Genomic DNA, 19800 nt, shown 5'->3' with positions numbered 1-19800 from the left:
ACTTCGGGAGTTTGCTTCTCTTCTTTTGACATTATTTGCACATAAAGTAGTAGACGTCGCGAAGTACGTAATTGTTTTAGCTATGTCAAGGATGAATGAACCTGCGCACTCATTTCCCTGCTAATAGCTGTTCCGAATAGGTTTTATGAACCTATACCTCTTTAGTACAAAATAAGCTATAAGCAGTTTGTTTTCAGCATATGATTGCTACAATATTATGAATGAATAGCAGATATGGTAATGTGTTAATATTATTTACGTTGGACTAGCTGTGTGAAATGTCTTGGCGCTAGGTACGGCAATGCGCCTAACCTGGCAATCTCGCGACCTTTGTTTCACGTTTAACGGCTATGTAAAAGTGGGATTATGACAGTTGTGTGTGTCAGTTAATTTTAGATTGTAAGTGTTTGTGTTCTAGATTTAACAAATGTCAGCAACTTATTGGGATAGAAGTACACAATGAAAAATTATAACACTAATTAGTTCCTTCACCAAGTCTGACCATGGTCGTTTCAGTGTCCTTAAACTTTTATTCCTAGGAATACCAGATGTGCTAAAAGCCAATAACTCTGTTAGTCTATTCAATATTTGTTTGTCATTAGCATGTTACCACAATATGGTCAGCATAAAAGTTTTGGGATAATATACTTCATTAGTTGTGTGTACCTCACAGCAAGGACATTCAAATTAGCCAATATTTACGTAAAACAATATACTTCAACCTTTTGCATTGTGCTTCCAATTTGTCATAGCACTATTTTAAAAGCTTATACTGAGCTGTGAGTAGGTCTGCCATACATTTAAGTTTGGATTAGTCGGCTTCTTCCCTGCGTAGTTAACTCAATTCAAGCAAAGTTTGTATTTATCAAACAAGTTATATTTGTCAGAAAATATTTTAAAATTAATATCAATAATATCTCCACAATAAATAAAACCTTATTACTCAGCTATGTAACTATTCATTAAGTTTTCTGGCATATGTTAGTTAATTTCACTAGTCAATAAATGGGCCCATACAATCAGTGTAAAAAGGTCAGTTCAACTGCTAAAAGTAATTTTACAAAACAAAAAAACATTACAAAAACAAACTATAGCCTTGAAGCAACCACCTGGAGCATTTGGTAGATCTAGGGAAAGATGTCAAAAAGTATCCAATCCGTAAAATTTTTTAAAAGTAATATACAGTCAAACATGAATAACTCGCCCACGGATAGCTCAAATACATTGTTAACTTGAACAGATTTGTTCGGTCCGTTCCCACGAAATTATAAATTGCTTTAGATAACTTGAACTTATCATCATTAATTCGAACAGTTTTTTTCCCAATGACTACCGAGACAGTTGTTATCACTTTAGAATACCACTTGATTCCAAGCCATAGAGATGAACATCAACTTTTAGTAGTTCTTAGGCGTCATTATTATCATCATCAGCAAAATATTTTTCTTTTCTAAAGGTTTGCAAAAGGTCTAATTTTACCAGGCATCCGCTTTGCGATGGCCTCTCGAAAGCAAGGGAAAGCGTGGAAGCATTCGGATAAACTTGAAGTAAAATCGGCAAAATTGATCTTGGTTAAAACGCTCAGAAGTACAAAGATGTTTTTTTTCTTAGCGTTTCAACAGCGATCAAGTTTTGCCAATTTTAATCTAAAAACGTCCTGGCAGTCACATCACCTAAAACAACAAACAAATCTCAAGTGATAGAACAATATCTATACTTTCTGATAACATTTTTTAAAACTTTACTTGAAAGGCCCTTTAATTTGCAACAAGCAATCTATGCTTTTGATTTATATATACTTTGTGTATGCACATGTTATTGATAAATACATGCATTTGTGACCGTGTTCTGATAACTTGAATGCTCTGATAACTCCAACACTTTCGCTCGGTCCCGTGAAGTTTGAGTTATCCATGTTGGACTGTATTTTTCACTGAAAAATTTTAAATGAGGGCTGGCAATATTTTGTAGATACTACTATTGTAATGTACTTTGTTTTTGCAACAGCTCTTTTAGTTTTGACATGTGCACTTCTCGAATGCTCAGCTTCTATTAAGTGAGCTCTTGCTCTATTTATCATGTCAGCAAATAAGCAGAAAAATGCTCTCAATTGAATCATATTGATTGACATAAGTTACAATAATCCCTACTACTTTGCGGTTCATCTTTGCAGGGTGAAAAAATTCATTGAAATTCAAAGAAAATTAATGAACATAAAAATTAAATGCATAAAGTAGGCCTACATAAATCTGTCTTATACTCTGGCCGAGTGAGATACTTAGGAACATCATTATGCTAGCAGCTGGTGCAGTTTGCTATTATCCTGTTACATTTTATGAAGTGTAAAAGTATAGTGTGCGTGTGACATCCTTCATCATGCTTCTTAAACTCTCACGACTCTCAAAATCATCTAATGAACCGGAAAAAAAGAAAAAATGCTTATGATTAATGAAAAAGTGATTATTGGCTATGAGTTTTTATTTCACAGATTTTCACTGATCGCAGGGGCGCTAGTCCCGATCAACCTCGAGATTACTGCTTAACTCAAAAAATCATTGATAAAAGCCAGCTGCAGGCATTGTAGTGCCTGAGTGAACGAGATGACTGAGGCATCAATTCTACAAGCCACTTATCAAACCGCCTTTTGCCTTGGCAATCTGGTGTGCATTAATACTTGGTTATATTTTACTGCATAACTTTTTTACGTATTTAGTTAAAATTCAGTCTTCAGATTGATAAATCAAAACTAGGATCGATGCTTGCGCTGCAGAACTATGTAGAACTAGCAAACATTTTTATCTTAGCACGGAAGATTAAAAGTAAAGACTACAGAGGAACAGGAAAAAGCAAGACAGCTGGAACAAGATAAAAAGGTGAAGGCATATCAGACAGCTACTTCACGAATCTTTGCGAAGGTGATTATTGATAAATTTCCTATCTATAATGTTCTAAACCACCTCTTCAATCACTGTTAGCAATGTTATTATTACAGCTTAATTATCAATCTTATAGTACAAAATATCTAGTGATAAAAAATTTATGGTACTGTGCCAAAAAGTAGACTTAAGAGTGGTTTCCTGGCGATATTGCATGAATGAAATGTACACACATCAATGATCACAGGATATAGTTATTGAGACAGTATACTTTTGAGGTTTTAGCATTGTGCACATAACCACAGGTAGACCATTATGATAATGATGGTGCATTGTACAGGCTGCAGAAGATTGCAGTGGTTTACAGAAGTAAAGTTAATTTTAGTGCTCATGTTGAGGATGGCCTTTGATTGGTCAATCGACACCACATTTGTTACAACACTACAATCCAACTGCTCAGCTATACTAATAACTAAGCTACCTATTGTACAGTCAAAGCTACTAAACAGCGCATCAAATGTGGCTTAAATAATTTTCCTAAAAGATTCATTAATCCGAGATGATCAACTTCACAATAAATGATAAGGTTTTGCGAAATAATAATTTGCTGTTGTACTGTACTCTTCTGCCTTCAATGTTTCTAGAGAGTTGCCGGAGAGTTGGATATTGAGGCTTTGCAGCTTAGTGGGGCAGTTCTTGCAAAAAACCCAGATGTATATAGCCTTTGGAACTATAGGAAGGAGATATATCTCCATTTAATAAAGTCCTTGTAAGTTTCCGTGTTCGCTATTTGTGATCATTTGTGAATTCCTTGCTTGTTTTATTGGCGCTTGACTTTTACAATCAATTAACATTTGTTAGTGTGAGATGTGTAGTTGTAAAACACTTATCTTGTTGCTTGACCTATGATCTATTGATCTATGTGTCAATAATACTCATGCTGGAGGGATTTGTGTAAAGTGTATTTACCACCAAAATGTAAACAATCAGTGCTTATAGATATTTACTATTTATTTCAATGAAACAGTAATGCTTGCTATCACGAGGAATATCTGTTAGAATTTTTGGCCATTTTAAGTGTTTTATTATAAAGTGTTGAAGATGTCATCAGGGAAACAACAGCTAGTTGTAAAGCGAGGATGTTGGATGTTTTGTTATAGCTAAAAGATTGTAACCTAATAAATTAGTAATTAGTAACCACTGGTCTAGTTAATTGGTAGCAAATTAGTAGTTGGTGAGTTAGTAGAGTAAACAAATCCCATCTACTCGAAATTCTTTGATCTTCATGTCAAATACATCTTTGAGGAAGTGAAACGAGGTGCTCAATCATTGGCCCGATTTTTAAATAACGTGATGTCGCAGACAAATATCGTAACAATATAAATGCCATCCTCCATTATCATTTTTGAATAACAAAAAGGTCATACGATCCAAACTTTTTTGTTGTTCCACGATTGGCTGAATAACTTGCTTTTTTTTCCAATGATAATGCGGCTGTGCAAATAATTCATCATTCTTACTTAGATATGGATTGACATGTTATTCTCATTGCATGGTGCAAAGTGCTTGAGCTGTATTAGTCATCTTGGCTAAGATCTCCTAGATAGAAACATGATTAGATATAAACTTTCTGTTGGCTGTATCAGATCATTTAAATGTACTTTTTATGTAATTCTCCATGTTTAGACCCGAAACAAGGATATGTGAATTGTTTGATGAAGAATTATCTTTCCTTGTGAGTTGTCTCACCTACAATCCAAAGTCGTATGGAAGCTGGGAACATCGATGTTTTGTTCTGCTACATCATCCAAAAGCTGACTGGGAACGAGAGCTGACTCTTTGTAACAAGTTCCTTACATATGACGAAAGAAATTGTAAGTTTATTACTAGCGCATTATTTTTATTAAATTTTGAAAATCCAGAATGCCGTTTATACTACTTCACTGTTTTCCTTACCAAAACTTGATTACCTACAAGCTGCTAGTCGACTTGTTCACATTTATTACCTTTTGTCATCGCACATCTCACAGAAAAACCTCTTGATTAATTCTAAACTGTTGGAGTATTCCTATGTATGTGTTAGTGGTTGTAGGGATTTATAACATGTAACTAATACAATCATGCCTTGACTTACGAGCTTAATGCGTTCTGGCACTGAGCTTGTATGTTAATCTTCTCATGTCTCAAAGCAATATTTCTTATATAAAATAATTATCTACAAATTAATCCGGTCTGATACTATGAAAAAAAAACACCTAAAAACAGGATTGGAAAAATGTATTTTTAATTGTTGTAATTCACTACCTACGCTCACAAAGTAAACAAATACCTATTTAGCGGTTATGATCTGCAATAAAATGTAACATTACTATGTACAGTACTGTATAGCGTTCCTACTTTCGAGATAGATGTAGCAGCTAATGGCGGTGTGGGAGAGACTTGACAGCAAGGCGTTTGGTACACTGGACTTGTGACGCTACATAAGCTTTGAATTTATCTTAAATGAATTTAGTTTGCTAAACACACACTTAAAGCTAAGTTTTAATCTTTTACAAAATTAAACTCTAATTTTTTCTTCATTGTAATTATTCTATTATCTTTTTTCCGGCTTGGCAATTTTTGCCTTGTTTTCTCTGTAACTTTTAGAGAACTTTTAAAAACTTTTTTCAAACTGATTTGATGAGAAAGAACAAGCGATGCTGTTCTCGAAATCGGTCTCCTGCATACCTCGCCACTTAGTGGCCGGAACAAGAAAAGGCTCATATCTCAAAGTTGTTCCGTATCTCAAGGCGGAAACTTGCTCGAAATTTTGCTCGTATCTCAATTTTCTTGTATGTACGGGCACTCGTATTTCGATGTATGACTGCATATGATAATTGTGCAAAGTGTCCAATTCAAGCTGATTAGATTAAAGGGGTATAATTGCCCGAATAAGGTTTTTTCAAGGTTGAATAAGCAGTAAATATTTATTTTAAGTGTTATCTGTGAAAAAATGTTTTCATTGTTGTGGCTTTTTCAAAATTGTTTGTTTTGAATTTTAAACTAAATTTTAAAATTGAAATTAATAATGTCAACAATTTTACTTTTATGTTCCGCTGCTTAAATGGCATATTGATTTGGTCCACAGTATTTAGAAAAGCAATTTCTATGAAGTTCATCTAGTTGCCTTGGTTGCTCTCTAGTCACATGCGTATAGGAAGAGCACCTAGCTATGATTACTCATGTCCCATCTAAAAACAAAACCTCGTAATGTGCTATTGTGCATCCTTGGAAAGGCATCTAGCCACTACTGCTCCTGTGTCACCTAGGAAGAATGCCTTAGTATGGAATGCAACTACACGTATGTCACACAAAGAGAGCATCTTGATATACTTGCTTTCGTGTCTTCCAGAGTAATTTTGCTGTCGTTGGTGGGTGACTCGTGGAACATCGTTTCGTCATCAAATTATTTGTTTGCAGTCCATTGTTGGGATTATCGGAGATTTGTGATTAAGCACTCAAAGGTCACAGCCGAGGAGGAACTCAACTTTACATTCGAGAAGATTGCGAGTAATTTCTCCAACTATTCTTCATGGCATTATAGAAGCAAGCTTCTTCCTCAGATTCATGGTTCTTGCTCTGGTCACAGTTCTGGCTTGACTCAGTCCATTCTCCATCAAGGTAAGACAAGACCATATAAGGTATCATCTTATATGGCCAACTTTTCTCTTATGCAGTCCACACTCTTCTAAGGTATCATCTTATATGGCCAACATTTCTCTCATGCTGTCCACACTTTTCTAAGGTATCATCTTATATGGCCAACTTTTCTCTCATGCTGTCCACACTCTTCTAAGGTATCATCTTATATGGCCAACGTTTCTCTCATGCTGTCCACACTCTTCTAAGGTATCATCTTATATGGCCAACTTTTCTCTCATGCAGTCCACACTTTTCTAAGGTATCATCTTATATGGCCAACTTTTCTCTTATGCAGTCCACACTCTTCTAAGGTATTATCTTATATGGTGAACTTTTCTCTCATGCGGTCCACACTCTTCTAAGGTATCATCTTATATGGCCAAATTTTCTCTCATGCAGTCCACATTCTTCTACGGTATCAACTTATATGGCCAACTTGTCTCTCGTATAGTCCACTCTTTACTAAGGTATTGCCGTACACTCTCTGCTTGTCCTTGGTAGGATTTGTAAGATCACTCGAATTTGAAGCTAACCACTCAAACTGATTGGCCATTTAGTACTATTGAGCGTAGAAGTATTTTTGCAGCTATTGCATTGTGTTAGAGGTTTATTAAAAGTTCTGTTAGAAACATGTTCAATTACTTTTATTGTCATCACCTACCCATATCGTATTTTTCTTTGTAAAGCAGCGCAAGTGATGTTTTAGTGAGTAGGTATTTTACCTGTATCGCCCATGTTGCAGAGATGGAGCTTGTACAGAATGCCTTTTTCACTGATCCTAACGACCAAAGTGCCTGGTTCTATCACAGGTGGCTTCTCGGCAGAGGTTGGTCTCTTGCAGATTTCCATCAGCATTTTTTATGATGTCTTGTACACGTCATAGGTTCTCAGTGTATGTATTTACTACTATGTAGGTTTTGCGTACAGTCAAACTTTAACCTGCAAAGTTATTCTATATCAAAATGTTTGTTAGTCTATATATTTCTCAAAGTATGTCCATATGTATTAGTGTTGGGCCGGTATATAATTTAGTGTCGGATAGGATATCCTTGCACTTTTTTCTGAGGAAAAGTTGTGATTGCCAATGTGCGTTGAGAGACTCTTTTTTATTAGCGTGTTCGTCAAAGATGCGTTTTGCTATTAACCGTCACATCAATTGACGCGCGATTTTTCTCATTTCTTTCTCATTCCGTTACATAGCGACGTCAAATGAGCTCTTTCATAAGCAGCTGATTGTGCGGGAGATTCTCCCACGCACACACGTAGCTGGTAATGCTGTAGCCTGTCAAATACAAAAATCTATCCGGATAACCATTTACCGATAGGCTTTCATGGATAAATACCGATCATATCAAACCAGCCGCGGATAACTAGCTGTCACCGAAAATGATTGATTTTCCGGATACCGAAAACCTCTCGGTATCATTAAGAGCGGTTCTCACATCTCGTAACTCCTTACTGGCTTAACACTAGTATGTATGCATTCCGGCTATAGCTATTAAAACCTTGGAATAAATAATCCGCACCAAAAAAGATTTGATCTCAGACCCCACCGTTCACCAGTCCAACACCCTACCCAATAGGCCACAGAGAATGAGTTGATAGCATGCCGATATAAGTCAGTATATGACAGCACATACCCAATGGCTTTGCATACCACGCAGGGTGATTGCATAAGTAGGTGATTGTCATTAGTTAGCTTACTAAAATTTTCCATTGGCAATCTGCCAGGCGAATAGCAAGTGGCAGGCAACTTTGATTACTTCTCATTGTTTATAAGCTGATTTTTAATACTCGGGCAACGCCGGGTAACACAGCTAGTAGATCTACATTTATAGAAATGTGAAAGTCTGTCTTTTGGTCTTGTGTCCAGTTATAGCGATAAAGTCATAGGAACCAAAAAATCTACTGCCCATTGGGTTTGAACTCAGAACCTCCAGGTCTACAGACAGAGGTACTTACCACTAGGCCAAGCAGCTACATTGCTGTAATAAGGAATAATTGTGGCCATACTCATTACACCGATTGAAATACGCATGCTCGAAGCGTTTGTGAAAATACTATTGTGTACTACTAACACGCTTGAAGATCATTGTTATATTATACTAGCTATACTACCCGGCGTTGCCCGGGTAATAAAAAGGTCTTTACGTAGAAAATTGATTTGTATTTAATATACCCTATAACAACATTTTTCATTCTAACTTTCATACTACATATCATGAGAAAAGTGTTTTGCGTAATTGAAATGAATTAAGAAAAAATAAAAACAACTGGAAAGGTTTTCAAACTTTGTCAAACAACTTTTTTTTAACTTCATATCATGAGGAAAATGTTTTGTGCAAGTCAAATAAATTTTAAAAAACGAAACGACTATAAAAAGGTTTAGATGTAAATGTGAAATAATTAGCAAGTAATAGCTAAGTTAAGTCGGTTATGCTACGATTACAATAAAAGAGGATTCGGTAATGGTACAATTAATACGAACTGATAAAATAAAATAAAAATCCTGAATATGTAGAATTAATAATAACAATTCTTGCATAGAAATTTGTGTGTATAAAAAAGGTTACTGTTCCACCAGAAGCTATCCATCAAAACTTTGAATACGACGATACTGGTACCTCTCGATACCAGTACAAATATAAAATGAGATATTGTACTGTCTTTGTCTGACCGAACGGAAAGATACCGTGGAGGCTCTTCCTACGGAGACAATATCATTGTTCGCGTGAGAAGAATTGGCCTTGACCTCAGATATAGTAATTGAACCTTACGAAAAATATTTCTAAACGGGTGTTGTAACGCATGGCCGCATTGGTAAAATAATCAGTGTGCGCTATAGCCGGAATGGCACACATATCCACACACATACTTTGAGAAATATTTATATATAAATTATATAGATGATCATCTTATAGTCTTTTGTTATTGTAAGCTATTTTACTAGCTTATAAGTTAATTATAGTTAGCTTAAGTTACTACCAAAAGTTACTCAAATTCATTCGGTAATGATTTTATTACCCGTGCAACGCCCGGCATTCCGCTAGAATTCTCTCTTCACATCACTTTTTTTCTCACCATGACTATTACAACTTCTTCAGTCTTTAAAAGAGTTAATCCATATCTGTTTGTTAAGGTTTTTATATAATTTCCACTTGAATTTTAAGTAAAGCATCGTCGTCGTCCTTTTTCACCGCTACCACCCCTTGCGCTAGTCTTGCATCCACCCCTTGCACTAGTTTTGCATCCGTAATAAAAAAGAAGTTATAAAGCTCCCTTTCATTTTACACAAACACCAGAGAACCAAACTATGAGGAGAACAGGATACGCCTGTATTGATTTACAAAACTGCAGCAGTTTGACAAAATTGGGACATTGTATGTTGGAAATTGCTTTGAGTATGCGGCTAAATATTTCCCAAACCTTCATCGTATGTTTACAGATTTGTATATAGTGGCGATCATAGGTCAAGGTTTGACTTTAATGCTTTACATTTTCTATCAACTCAATCAATCTCAATCAATCAACTTATCAATCACTACACTTCCTTTTTGAGTTCCATTATTTGTGATCTAGCTATATACTATTAGGCATCTAGCTATACGCTATTAAGAATATAGCTATACGTTCATAGGGATCTAGCTACACGTTATTAGGAATCTAGCTATACGCTGTTAGTGATCTAGTTATACGCTATTAGGAATCTAGCCATACGCTATTAGGCATCTAACGATACACTATTAGGCATCTAGCTATACGCTATTAGCGATCTAGCTATACACTATTAGGCATCTAGCTATACACTATTAGGCATCTAGCTATACGCTATTAGGGATCTAGCTATACACTATTGGGCATCTAGCTATACACTATTAGGGATCTAGCTATACACTATTAGGCATCTAGCTATACGCTATTAGGCATCTAGCTATACGCTATTAGGGATCTAGCTATTGGCTATTAGGCATCGTGAATAGATGTCTTTACCAAGTCGACTTTATTCAAAATAGTCTTGTCTTTCAGTTGAACGGCCCATGAAGTTGCTCGATGTCAACAGTGATGGTGCTAGAGTTGTCCTCACCTTCTCTGTTCCTGTAAAGGTATTTCCAGACATCTACCACTACTATAGAACTATCTTCCTGTAAATACTGTCAGATTAAATTTTTCTGAACCCTGTATACTAAGTAATTAGTGTTGAATGGCATTAATATTATTCGTGATATCTGATTTGAATCTGCTAAATTGTAACTACTATTTTTTGTCAAGGATTTATTTATCCCACAAAATATAAATCTGCGGTAGATATTAGAGGTCGAGATAGAGTTGAGTTGTGATGCTAGGTAGCGCATGTGAACGATGTAACTGGCAAAAGTTAATACCATATCGCGATTGAATCATTTAGTTCATCGCTCTAGCAGTTAGCCTTCATCCGATGTGGCAAGTAAACCATGATGGTTTACTTGCCACATCTGATGTGGCAAGTAAACCACAGCTATTGTGTAATGCATTGTGCTTAAAATTCTGGTTTTATGCAATTACCCTAAAACCTCTTTTTGAGTGCCACCTTTATTATACCGCCACTTTGACATTCATTATGTTTGATTTTTGCGAATCCATAATAGGAAGGGATCAGTAGAAAATTTTCTACAAAATGGTTCTAATAATGACTCGGTAGTGCTGTAGTGGTTGCCATTGTTTTAGTGACCGTGTGCCTGAAAACATCGATTGTCACAATCATCAGAACTACACCCTGATTCGAAATCACTAAGATCTAAATTTGATCCATTGTTTTCAGATTTGTCCATAATGTAGTGTACAACCTGATCTGAAGACTCTGAATTGTTTTAATGCATGATGAAAATAATCATCAGGAACGGCTTACAACGTAATCGCTGCTTTTATTTTTGGCGTATCGAAATCCGTTTTCTAACATCAGAGATTTTCGGTTTTTTCTTGAAAACTTGAAAGCATCGACGTAAGTAATAGCTGTATCTGTTTAATATGTTTTATTCAAAGTAGTTCCTTGTTTGACTCGGTCTGACACTGTGACATATATGAAAAATCGTTTAACAAAAATGCTGAGGTCGATGACATTAATGTCGCTTTCCCAAAGGAAAGCGCAAAATATAGGCAATATTAGCATCACTTTGCTCGTAAAAGGGTTAAATTTATTTTCTCAAAATTCTGACCAGCTAGTCGAAAATAAAGTGTGTCACTATCTATTTGAGTGTCGCTTCAAATAGAACGCCACTATAAAGGGAGGGTTGAAAAATACAGCACCGTGGAGCTCAAATAGAGGTTTTACGGTATGTTAAAACATCTGACTTTATGCAATATATGTTAAAACATCACAACATATATTATTTTTAATGAGTTTGAAATGTTTTGTTATTTGTATAATTTTTATATGTTTAGACAAGTAGAGAGGTTTATTCATAGGTGTTAGATAATGAGTCGGTGTCGTGGACTGCGCCGTCAGACCAGGGGTACTCGTGTGTCTGGTTTTGCTCCAATCATACATCTAACCAATCAGTTCGTGCGTTGTATAACGGCGAGGAGAAAGAATTTGATACCTTTCATGCTGAGACAGCTACAGGCCTTAAGGACGCATACTTTAGGTAAGCTACTATTGGTTAGGCTGTGAACATCAATCATCACATACGAGTGGACTTGGAGTTGGCCGAAGACGTGTTAACAAATTTTCGCTATTTGCAGGCGCGATGTAACTGCAGCGACTACCGATGTGCTGGACAAGGAATTGGAAAGTTGCCAGGAATTATTTGAACTGGAGCCAGAAAATAAATGTAAGCATTTTTAGACCTTCACCTATTCCTGGGTGGTATAGTCGGTCCGCTTGTCCGGGAATTTGCCAGACTTAATTGTTTAGATAGCTTTCGGGGTCTGGAGAATTGTCCGATGCGGCCATGTCTGTTCGAGAAGTAACAGCCTTAACCGATAGGCAGCTCTCGCGAAACAGGAGGCGTGCGTTGGAGTTTCCTGCCAGAGTGTTGTAATATAATTTTTGTTTGTTATTATTACTGTTATTAACATTTTACAGGACCCTATTGTAGGTATAGCCAAATATGTACATTGTAGCCAACGAGTTTGTATGGGAGACAATATAAGCTGTTTAATGGACAGTATTTCAGTACTGTACTCAATTTCCGTATACTTCAGTACTGAAGTATATGGATACGAAAATACGAAGTATACGAGAAATACGGATATAGTATACGGATACGAAAATACTGAAGTATACGAAAGTACTGAAGTATTTTCGTATACTTCAGTATACTTCAGTACTGTACTCAATTTCCAATTTCTAGACTTTTTAAATGCCTGTACTAGTCTGAACAAATGAGGCTTGTCTGTACACATTGTATGGTCATCATAATGTACTGCTGATGACATTCTGTTTGTCCAGGGGTGCTGCTTACCATCGTGCTGCTCATGAACTCTCTTGACCCTGACAAGTATGAAGATGAGATCACGCACAATTTGCAAAAGCTCATGCTGGTCGACTCCTATCGAGCAAACTATTACAGAGACCTGCGTATGTTGTATTCACCTTGATTGGTTTGATCCTTGTGGAACAAGGATCATTCTTTGTTTCCTGTCTTTGTGTTGTTACAGCTTGCTGCAATATAACATTCATGTGCGAAGCCAATGTTTTTTGTTTCAATTACTATATGCAGTTTATCTATATATACTAAAAAGCTTTGAAAAGATTTTTCCGAAATTCTCATCCATTTTTTTGTCTTGTAGAGAGTAGATTTATCTGGGAGAAAACACTGATGGGTGCATCACCATCCATAGAGCTAGACTTGTCGCATAGACATCTGACTAGCTTATATCATCAAAACCTGCTTTACACCGTAGTTAAGTTAGACCTGTCTAACAATAAACTTACTAGTCTTCAAGGAATCAACTACCTGCAGAGGTTACAGTCGCTAAACTTATCTAACAACAGAATATGCAGTAGTAGAGGTTTGCGCAATATGTCAAATCTCGTCTACCTCAACATCAGCAATAACAGTAAGTTTTGTTGTTAGCTTCGCTGTGGTCTGAGTTATTGTTGCGTACATGTATATAATATATGTCAGCTATGCTTAGTCCATTGCTAAACAATACCAGAGCTATGCTTATTCCGTTGCTAAACAATGCCAGAGCTATGCTTATTCCGTTGCTAAACAATGCCAGAGCTATGCTTATTCCGTTGCTAAACAATGCCAGAGCTATGCCTCTCGAAGCTTTGTATAGTCAACTTATGTTTTTTGTAGCAAACACAAGCTGTATTTCAATTTTTTTAATTACTTGAAAGTTCATGACATTTTGCTCCAATTCAAGTTTTATTCTTGGATATGTTTATGTAATAATTGGAAATCAGATGTTGCCAATTACCTAGTATAACCACTCGACTGTGCACTTTGCTTCATCAAATCTATTTTTAATAGTATATAAACAAATCCAAATATAAAAACTTTGCTGCTTGTATTTAGTGCTGGATAAATATGCTTGTCAACTATAGTCATACTATAGTTCAGGGTCTCACAATTTAAAAAGAAATTCAAACAGATTTAACTTCTTAAAATGTTTAACCATTCTTCAGTAGGCTCCGAGGGATTTTCTTTAACTCTTTGTACTGTCATGCTCTTTAGGATTGGAGATTATTGTGGAGCTAACACAAAATTATTCTTTTTATCAGATATTTTAAAAAGCTGATAACAAAAAGTTTTTAAAATACAGCAGAATCTCAGGTATATTTATTTGTGTATTTTGTTTTAATTTGCAGTGTTGACCGATCGAGAGGCAGTGGATGAGACGATAGCTACTTGTAGAGGGTTGACTGAAATTCAACTTGATGGTAACCCTTGGACTCTTACAGATGGTTGAATCAAACTCTTGGTTGTTTTCACAATTTATTGTTTTTATTGATTTTTGATTATCTCATGTAAGTTACCTTGTAATGTTGTAATTATTATATATTGTATTATGTACTTTGTAATAAATAGTTAACACATTCCTCAACAGGTTTCAACCATAATTCTGTTCCAACCTCTTTGCAATAATTTTCAAACAGGTATAATCCAATCACTGAAGTGATACCAAACTACAAAAAAGCATATCACAATTTTGTTATTATCCACAATACTAATAGTTCTGGACTCCAACAAAAACCATAGGTAAGCTGTAATAATACCGCTGAAATATCACAACTCGCCTTCAAAAATTGCAACAATGCTGTGTTGAAGTTAATCAATGTATTGTTACCATATATAGGTTACCCTATCCAATAACTCTCAACCCACTACCTTCTACTAAAAATTATAGTTATGATTATCTTGGTCAAATAAACATCGCCCCAAGTGCACTACTTGTAGTGCCCAAGTGCACTACTTGTCATGTGTTACCAAATCACCTCAGTATTTAAAAGTGTTGTGTTCGTTATTAATGTGGTGGTAGGTGGTTAACAGAGTATATTGTAGCTCTGCCTGGCTATACAACAATTGAATTATTGTATAGTCATTCAATTGATGAGTCACACTAGACAAAAAATGGGTCACACTAGACAAGGCCACTAAGTAGAGCTAACATAATACAAGGAAGTAAGAACGTCTACTTACAGAAACAAAGCGAAGTGTGTATAACCTTTTATTGGCATTGGTTATCATCTACAGAATGATGTTTTTATTACGTGCTAAAAGAAAGAAAACAGAAATGAAAGGACAGAAATCAGGAATTACTGAGTGAGTTGAACAGACATGTTTTAAAATTTAATAATCTATTAGTATTGCGGAGGTAGGATAGTGAATTGTAGGTTGTAGTAACAGAAAGTTTACAAACTGAAACATGATGGTGGATGTAGTACGTTAGTGTCACGAAACAGAAAACAGTGTTTGTCATTTTTGAAAGGATAAATACAAATATTCTAGGCAAAGTTAATGCAGGATTTTGAAACCTAAAACACAAATGCGGAAACAAGTAGTTTTGGGATAAGGTAATATGTTCAAAGATGTAGTGATATGATTGGTGGAAGTGTGATAAGCTGTAATACATGATTGGTAGTACACAAGTCTTATAGATTCTTGTGAGAAGAATATCCTTTTCTGCTGTCATTATGGTGAAGCCAGGAAATATATATCAAGTCTTTTGATTACATGACAATGCACAAATTAAAAGTAAAACAACAGCGCTGTCTCTCTGTTAATGAAATATCTGCATTGCCTCGAAATGAATATGTTTGTGGAATAATCATCGCTTATGATGAAGCCAAGTAGTTTTGTTGATCTCCTCCATGACAGGATGTTATCTTTTACACGTTGAAGGATACAGTAGCCATATTTAGATGGCTACTAGCCGAATGCCCGACGTTGCGCAGGTTTTAATAAACAGCTTATAAACAGTGGCAGGTACTGTAGTTGCCTGCTACTTCCCATTAGCCTGGCACATTGCCAATGGCTAATTTGAGTAACCTATTACTAAACTTACTAATAAGAACCATGAGAGCAAGCTTTAGTGACCTTGCATAACGCAGAGCGCTATGCATACTTTCACTCAAATAGCGACTCATATCGCCTGATAAATCTATCAATCTCACATAGCTGAATGGGTGAGAATATTGCCTGGAGAATGGGAGGTTCCGAGATAAAATCTTCTGCGATACGGATTTTTCGTTCCAAGATTTTCAGCTATAGCAATATTTTTAGCTATAGCTGGACAGACTGGATCACAGACGGACACTGATATGTATATAGATTCAACAAAAAACTGTGATCGTTGGCGGTACACCACTGAAGAATTTTTTTGATGTCTGAATCACACTCCCATTTCAGCAAAGTAATGTTGTTGTTGCTTCAGACAAAAATAGTGTCATCACTGTATGCATACGCGGTGCTCAACAAAGCCATTGTAAGCAAATCATATATATTAGAAAGAGTGTAAGAGCAAAAATAAATCCCTGTGGCACTCCAATTGAAATCAGCAAACTATCGGATTGAGTGTTCTAAACTCTTGTAAATTTTTCAAGGTCTGATAGAAAAAATCAAGTATTTTGACTGGAGAGCCTGTGATTCCAATCGCCTTTAGCTTGAGCATTAGAATTTCATGGTTGACACTATCAAACGCTTTCTTAAAGTCAAAAAAAATCAAAGCAGTGGAATCACTTCGATTTCGTCTTTGAGCGCAATGATATATCACTGACCGGCCCATATCACTGTACTTATGACCGCATATGAAACCGGTTTGTAGGTCATGAAGGTGCTTGGTGTTCAACAGATGATCTTTGAGTCATTTATTTAAATGCTTTTCAACTGTTTTAATAACATTAGTAATATAGATATAGTACACTAGTTGTTAGGATACTCACAGTTTTTTGATTTGAATACAGACAGAACCTTGTCTAGTTTCTACTGGTCTGAAAATATTCTATCTATTAAGGGTTTGTTGAACATGTCCGTAATATTACGAATTATGTAAGGAAAAGTAGCTTTCAACATTCTTACCAATGTACCATCTGGGCTGCTAGCTTCTCTGTTGGACTTGTAGTAAAGATATCTGAAGCATATCTCAGGTGTGAACCTAGGAAAAATTTTTAGTGTGAAGTCTGTGTTAGTTGTAAGGCTTTCATAACACCTGTCAGGAAGCTCTTGGCACAGTTTTGATGCAACTGATGTAAAGTGACAGTTCAAATTTTTGTCACATAATCCTTGAATGTTGTTATGATCTTTCTCCAGCTTCACACCTAGAGAATTCCATACCTGTTTTGTATCACCTGATTCGGTTTGTCGAATAATATGATTCTTTAAACGTATCAAATTTGTAATAAGATTTTTTCTAACTTATAGCATACCCAGTCTCCTTTGCACTTCAAGCGATTTCGCTCCTTAACATGTGTTTGCACTTCCTTATATATTCACAGAGGTAGTATTTTACTTCTTACATATCGTGCTCATTTGCAAACTGTCATTGAGATTAGGCCTTGATAAGTTGAAATAAAGTCCTCAAACATGGCATTGACATATTTATGTAAAAGAAGCTTATTCCAGGACACACTTGTAAATGATCTGCTTATGTTTTCTGCAGCAAAAGATGACTAACACGGATATGACACTTGTGTGCGTGAGTTTCTGTTTTTGGTGCTACTCCCAATTGTTTTGTTACCAAGATTAAATAGCAGTCACTCATGTATACGTATATATGAGTGACTTATATAGATATAAGGTAAATCTTCTGATCATGGTAATGGTGAGGACTGTTTGTGTAAGCGTGATCTATAATGGTCGAGAAAGTATCAGTGACACGAGCAGCAGAGAGATCATCCGAATTAAAAGGAGTGTATCTATAATATCATTTTTCCATCCTTTTCAGTTGTTAGAGCAGTTAAATCTCCTACTACTAATATTGTTCTGCATAAGGAATAGCAGGTCTCGACATAACTTGTGAGCTTTCTGTATCATAAGGAAACAGAGCTTGGAGCGGTATACACATGAAACTATGAAACTGCTTTGATGATTGTGTATGATATTTACAACAACTGCATCAACTATCTGAAGATTGTCTTCATGTTCGAACTTTGATAAAGTTATAAGTGAGAGAATGTAGCAGACCATGCTTCCACTTTTTTTCCTCTCTTTTTCTTTTGTATTAAGTTATATCTGGGAATGGCAAAAGAACTACTGATGAATTCCTTTTTCAGAAATGCTTCAGACAGAGTATTTCCAATTTGTGTCTAGGTAGTAAACCTCTCACCTGATCAATCTTATGAGTTAATCCATGAACATTGTGACGCGCGGTCTTGAATGATTTGGTACTGTGTGATAAGTTATCAATTCCTGTTAATTTCTTTGCATTAGCAGATGATTGATTGTGATGGTAAAATAACTTCATCATTTAAGGCGTTACTTCGATCATGTTCTTTCTCAAAATCTGTCCTAGATGTGCGAAGCTTTCTATCCTCTTTTGGCTTTCTACCATCTTGTGTGAGCATAGTTGCTTTTGCACCTGGATATGATTTCAGAATATCCAGATATACTTGTGAATTCTTACAATCCAGTAGTGCGCCTTTCATCATAACAGTGTTTCTATTGACAGTTTTGAGATCTATAATGAGTCTTGCTAATAAACCACCAAATAGAGTATCAGACCAGTTTTCAACTAGATTCTCTGCGCTTCGCTTGTCTCGTACCTGATGGTTATTCGTGGGTTTGGTGATTTTAGTTTGTATGGTGTTATTTTTTCTATTAATGTTGGTTCAAAATGACTGCTGATAGTTCTTCTGATTGTATCCAGATTGAAGTCATTAATTTGTGTTGTGTATTGGTCAGCAGGTTGATGAAAAAGATGACGATGCGTTGCTCTGGCTTGTCATTTCTTTCATGCTCTTTTATTATGTTTATTTTGTTCTGTGTTTGGTTGAATAGGCTTAATCTGAGAGCCCGGTGATGTGGCAGGGTGTTGGAGGAATGTTTCACTTTTTCTGAGTATGTGTTCCGTGGTGTTTGAGCTGTGAGCTGTTGGAATTTCTGAAATTCCATTGTTGAATTATTTGCCATTGTTTTAGTCAGGTTGTAAGACTAATAAATGTGTGGCAATATTCTTCAAAGGCGGGATATGGTCTTTAATGGATACAGCAACCTGAAATAATCAAACAGTTGGAAGATTTTACCAAAAAATCAAAGTTAGATACACACAGCCATTGTTTTTTGCTGGCGGATATTATCGTTTTTTAAGGTTGCTGCGCATTGGATGGCCAGGTCAGAAAAAGATGAACTCATGGAAATGTCATCTGTATATTCAAAGGTTTCTGTTCGTACGAACTCTTCTGGTTTGCAACCCTTATATGTTACAGGTGTTTTTGCAGTAGCTAACCGTTTCTGTGCCTCTTCTTCAGTGTTAAACACCTTAAATATTGCTCTATTTACCTTTCTCTCATGAGGTGCACAGGCGAGCTGGTTCTTGAATATCCCAGTCTTCGTTCCTTTTGATACAGCATATAGAGCTGGAATCCAGTCTTTTTTTACTTTTTGTTTTTCGTCATTTAAAGAAGGTCAAGATTAAAAATTAAGGGGATATTTTAAAAGCTGTGTTGCTTGATGTCATGCGCAGTTATCCCAAGTAATACAGCGTACAGCAATACAGAATAAACAACTGCAACTAATTATAAAATGTGGCTATGCCTATATGTATGTCAAAACGGATCCTTTATTATTGTAGCTGCAGCCTCCCTGTCTTAAACATAAGA

The 19800-nt window shown here is 35.9% G+C and overlaps 1 protein-coding gene across 1 annotated transcript; it reads left to right on the top strand.

Moving 5' to 3' along the window:
• Positions 1 to 118: 118 nt before the first annotated feature.
• Positions 119 to 14583, top strand: LOC137392053 (geranylgeranyl transferase type-2 subunit alpha-like). Its single transcript, XM_068078670.1, has 12 exons — positions 119 to 237; positions 2805 to 2915; positions 3521 to 3645; positions 4563 to 4750; positions 6336 to 6536; positions 7300 to 7383; positions 10584 to 10660; positions 12000 to 12178; positions 12276 to 12364; positions 12985 to 13113; positions 13326 to 13595; positions 14353 to 14583. The coding sequence occupies exons 1-12, from the start codon at positions 235 to 237 to the stop codon at positions 14451 to 14453; spliced, it is 1557 nt and encodes a 518-aa protein (XP_067934771.1). The 5' UTR covers positions 119 to 234; the 3' UTR covers positions 14454 to 14583.
• Positions 14584 to 19800: the final 5217 nt, after the last annotated feature.

Source organism: Watersipora subatra, chromosome 1 (genome assembly GCF_963576615.1).
Source record: "Watersipora subatra chromosome 1, tzWatSuba1.1, whole genome shotgun sequence".
Lineage (NCBI taxonomy): Eukaryota > Metazoa > Bryozoa > Gymnolaemata > Cheilostomatida > Watersiporidae > Watersipora > Watersipora subatra.
This window is presented reverse-complemented; position numbering and strand designations above follow the sequence as displayed.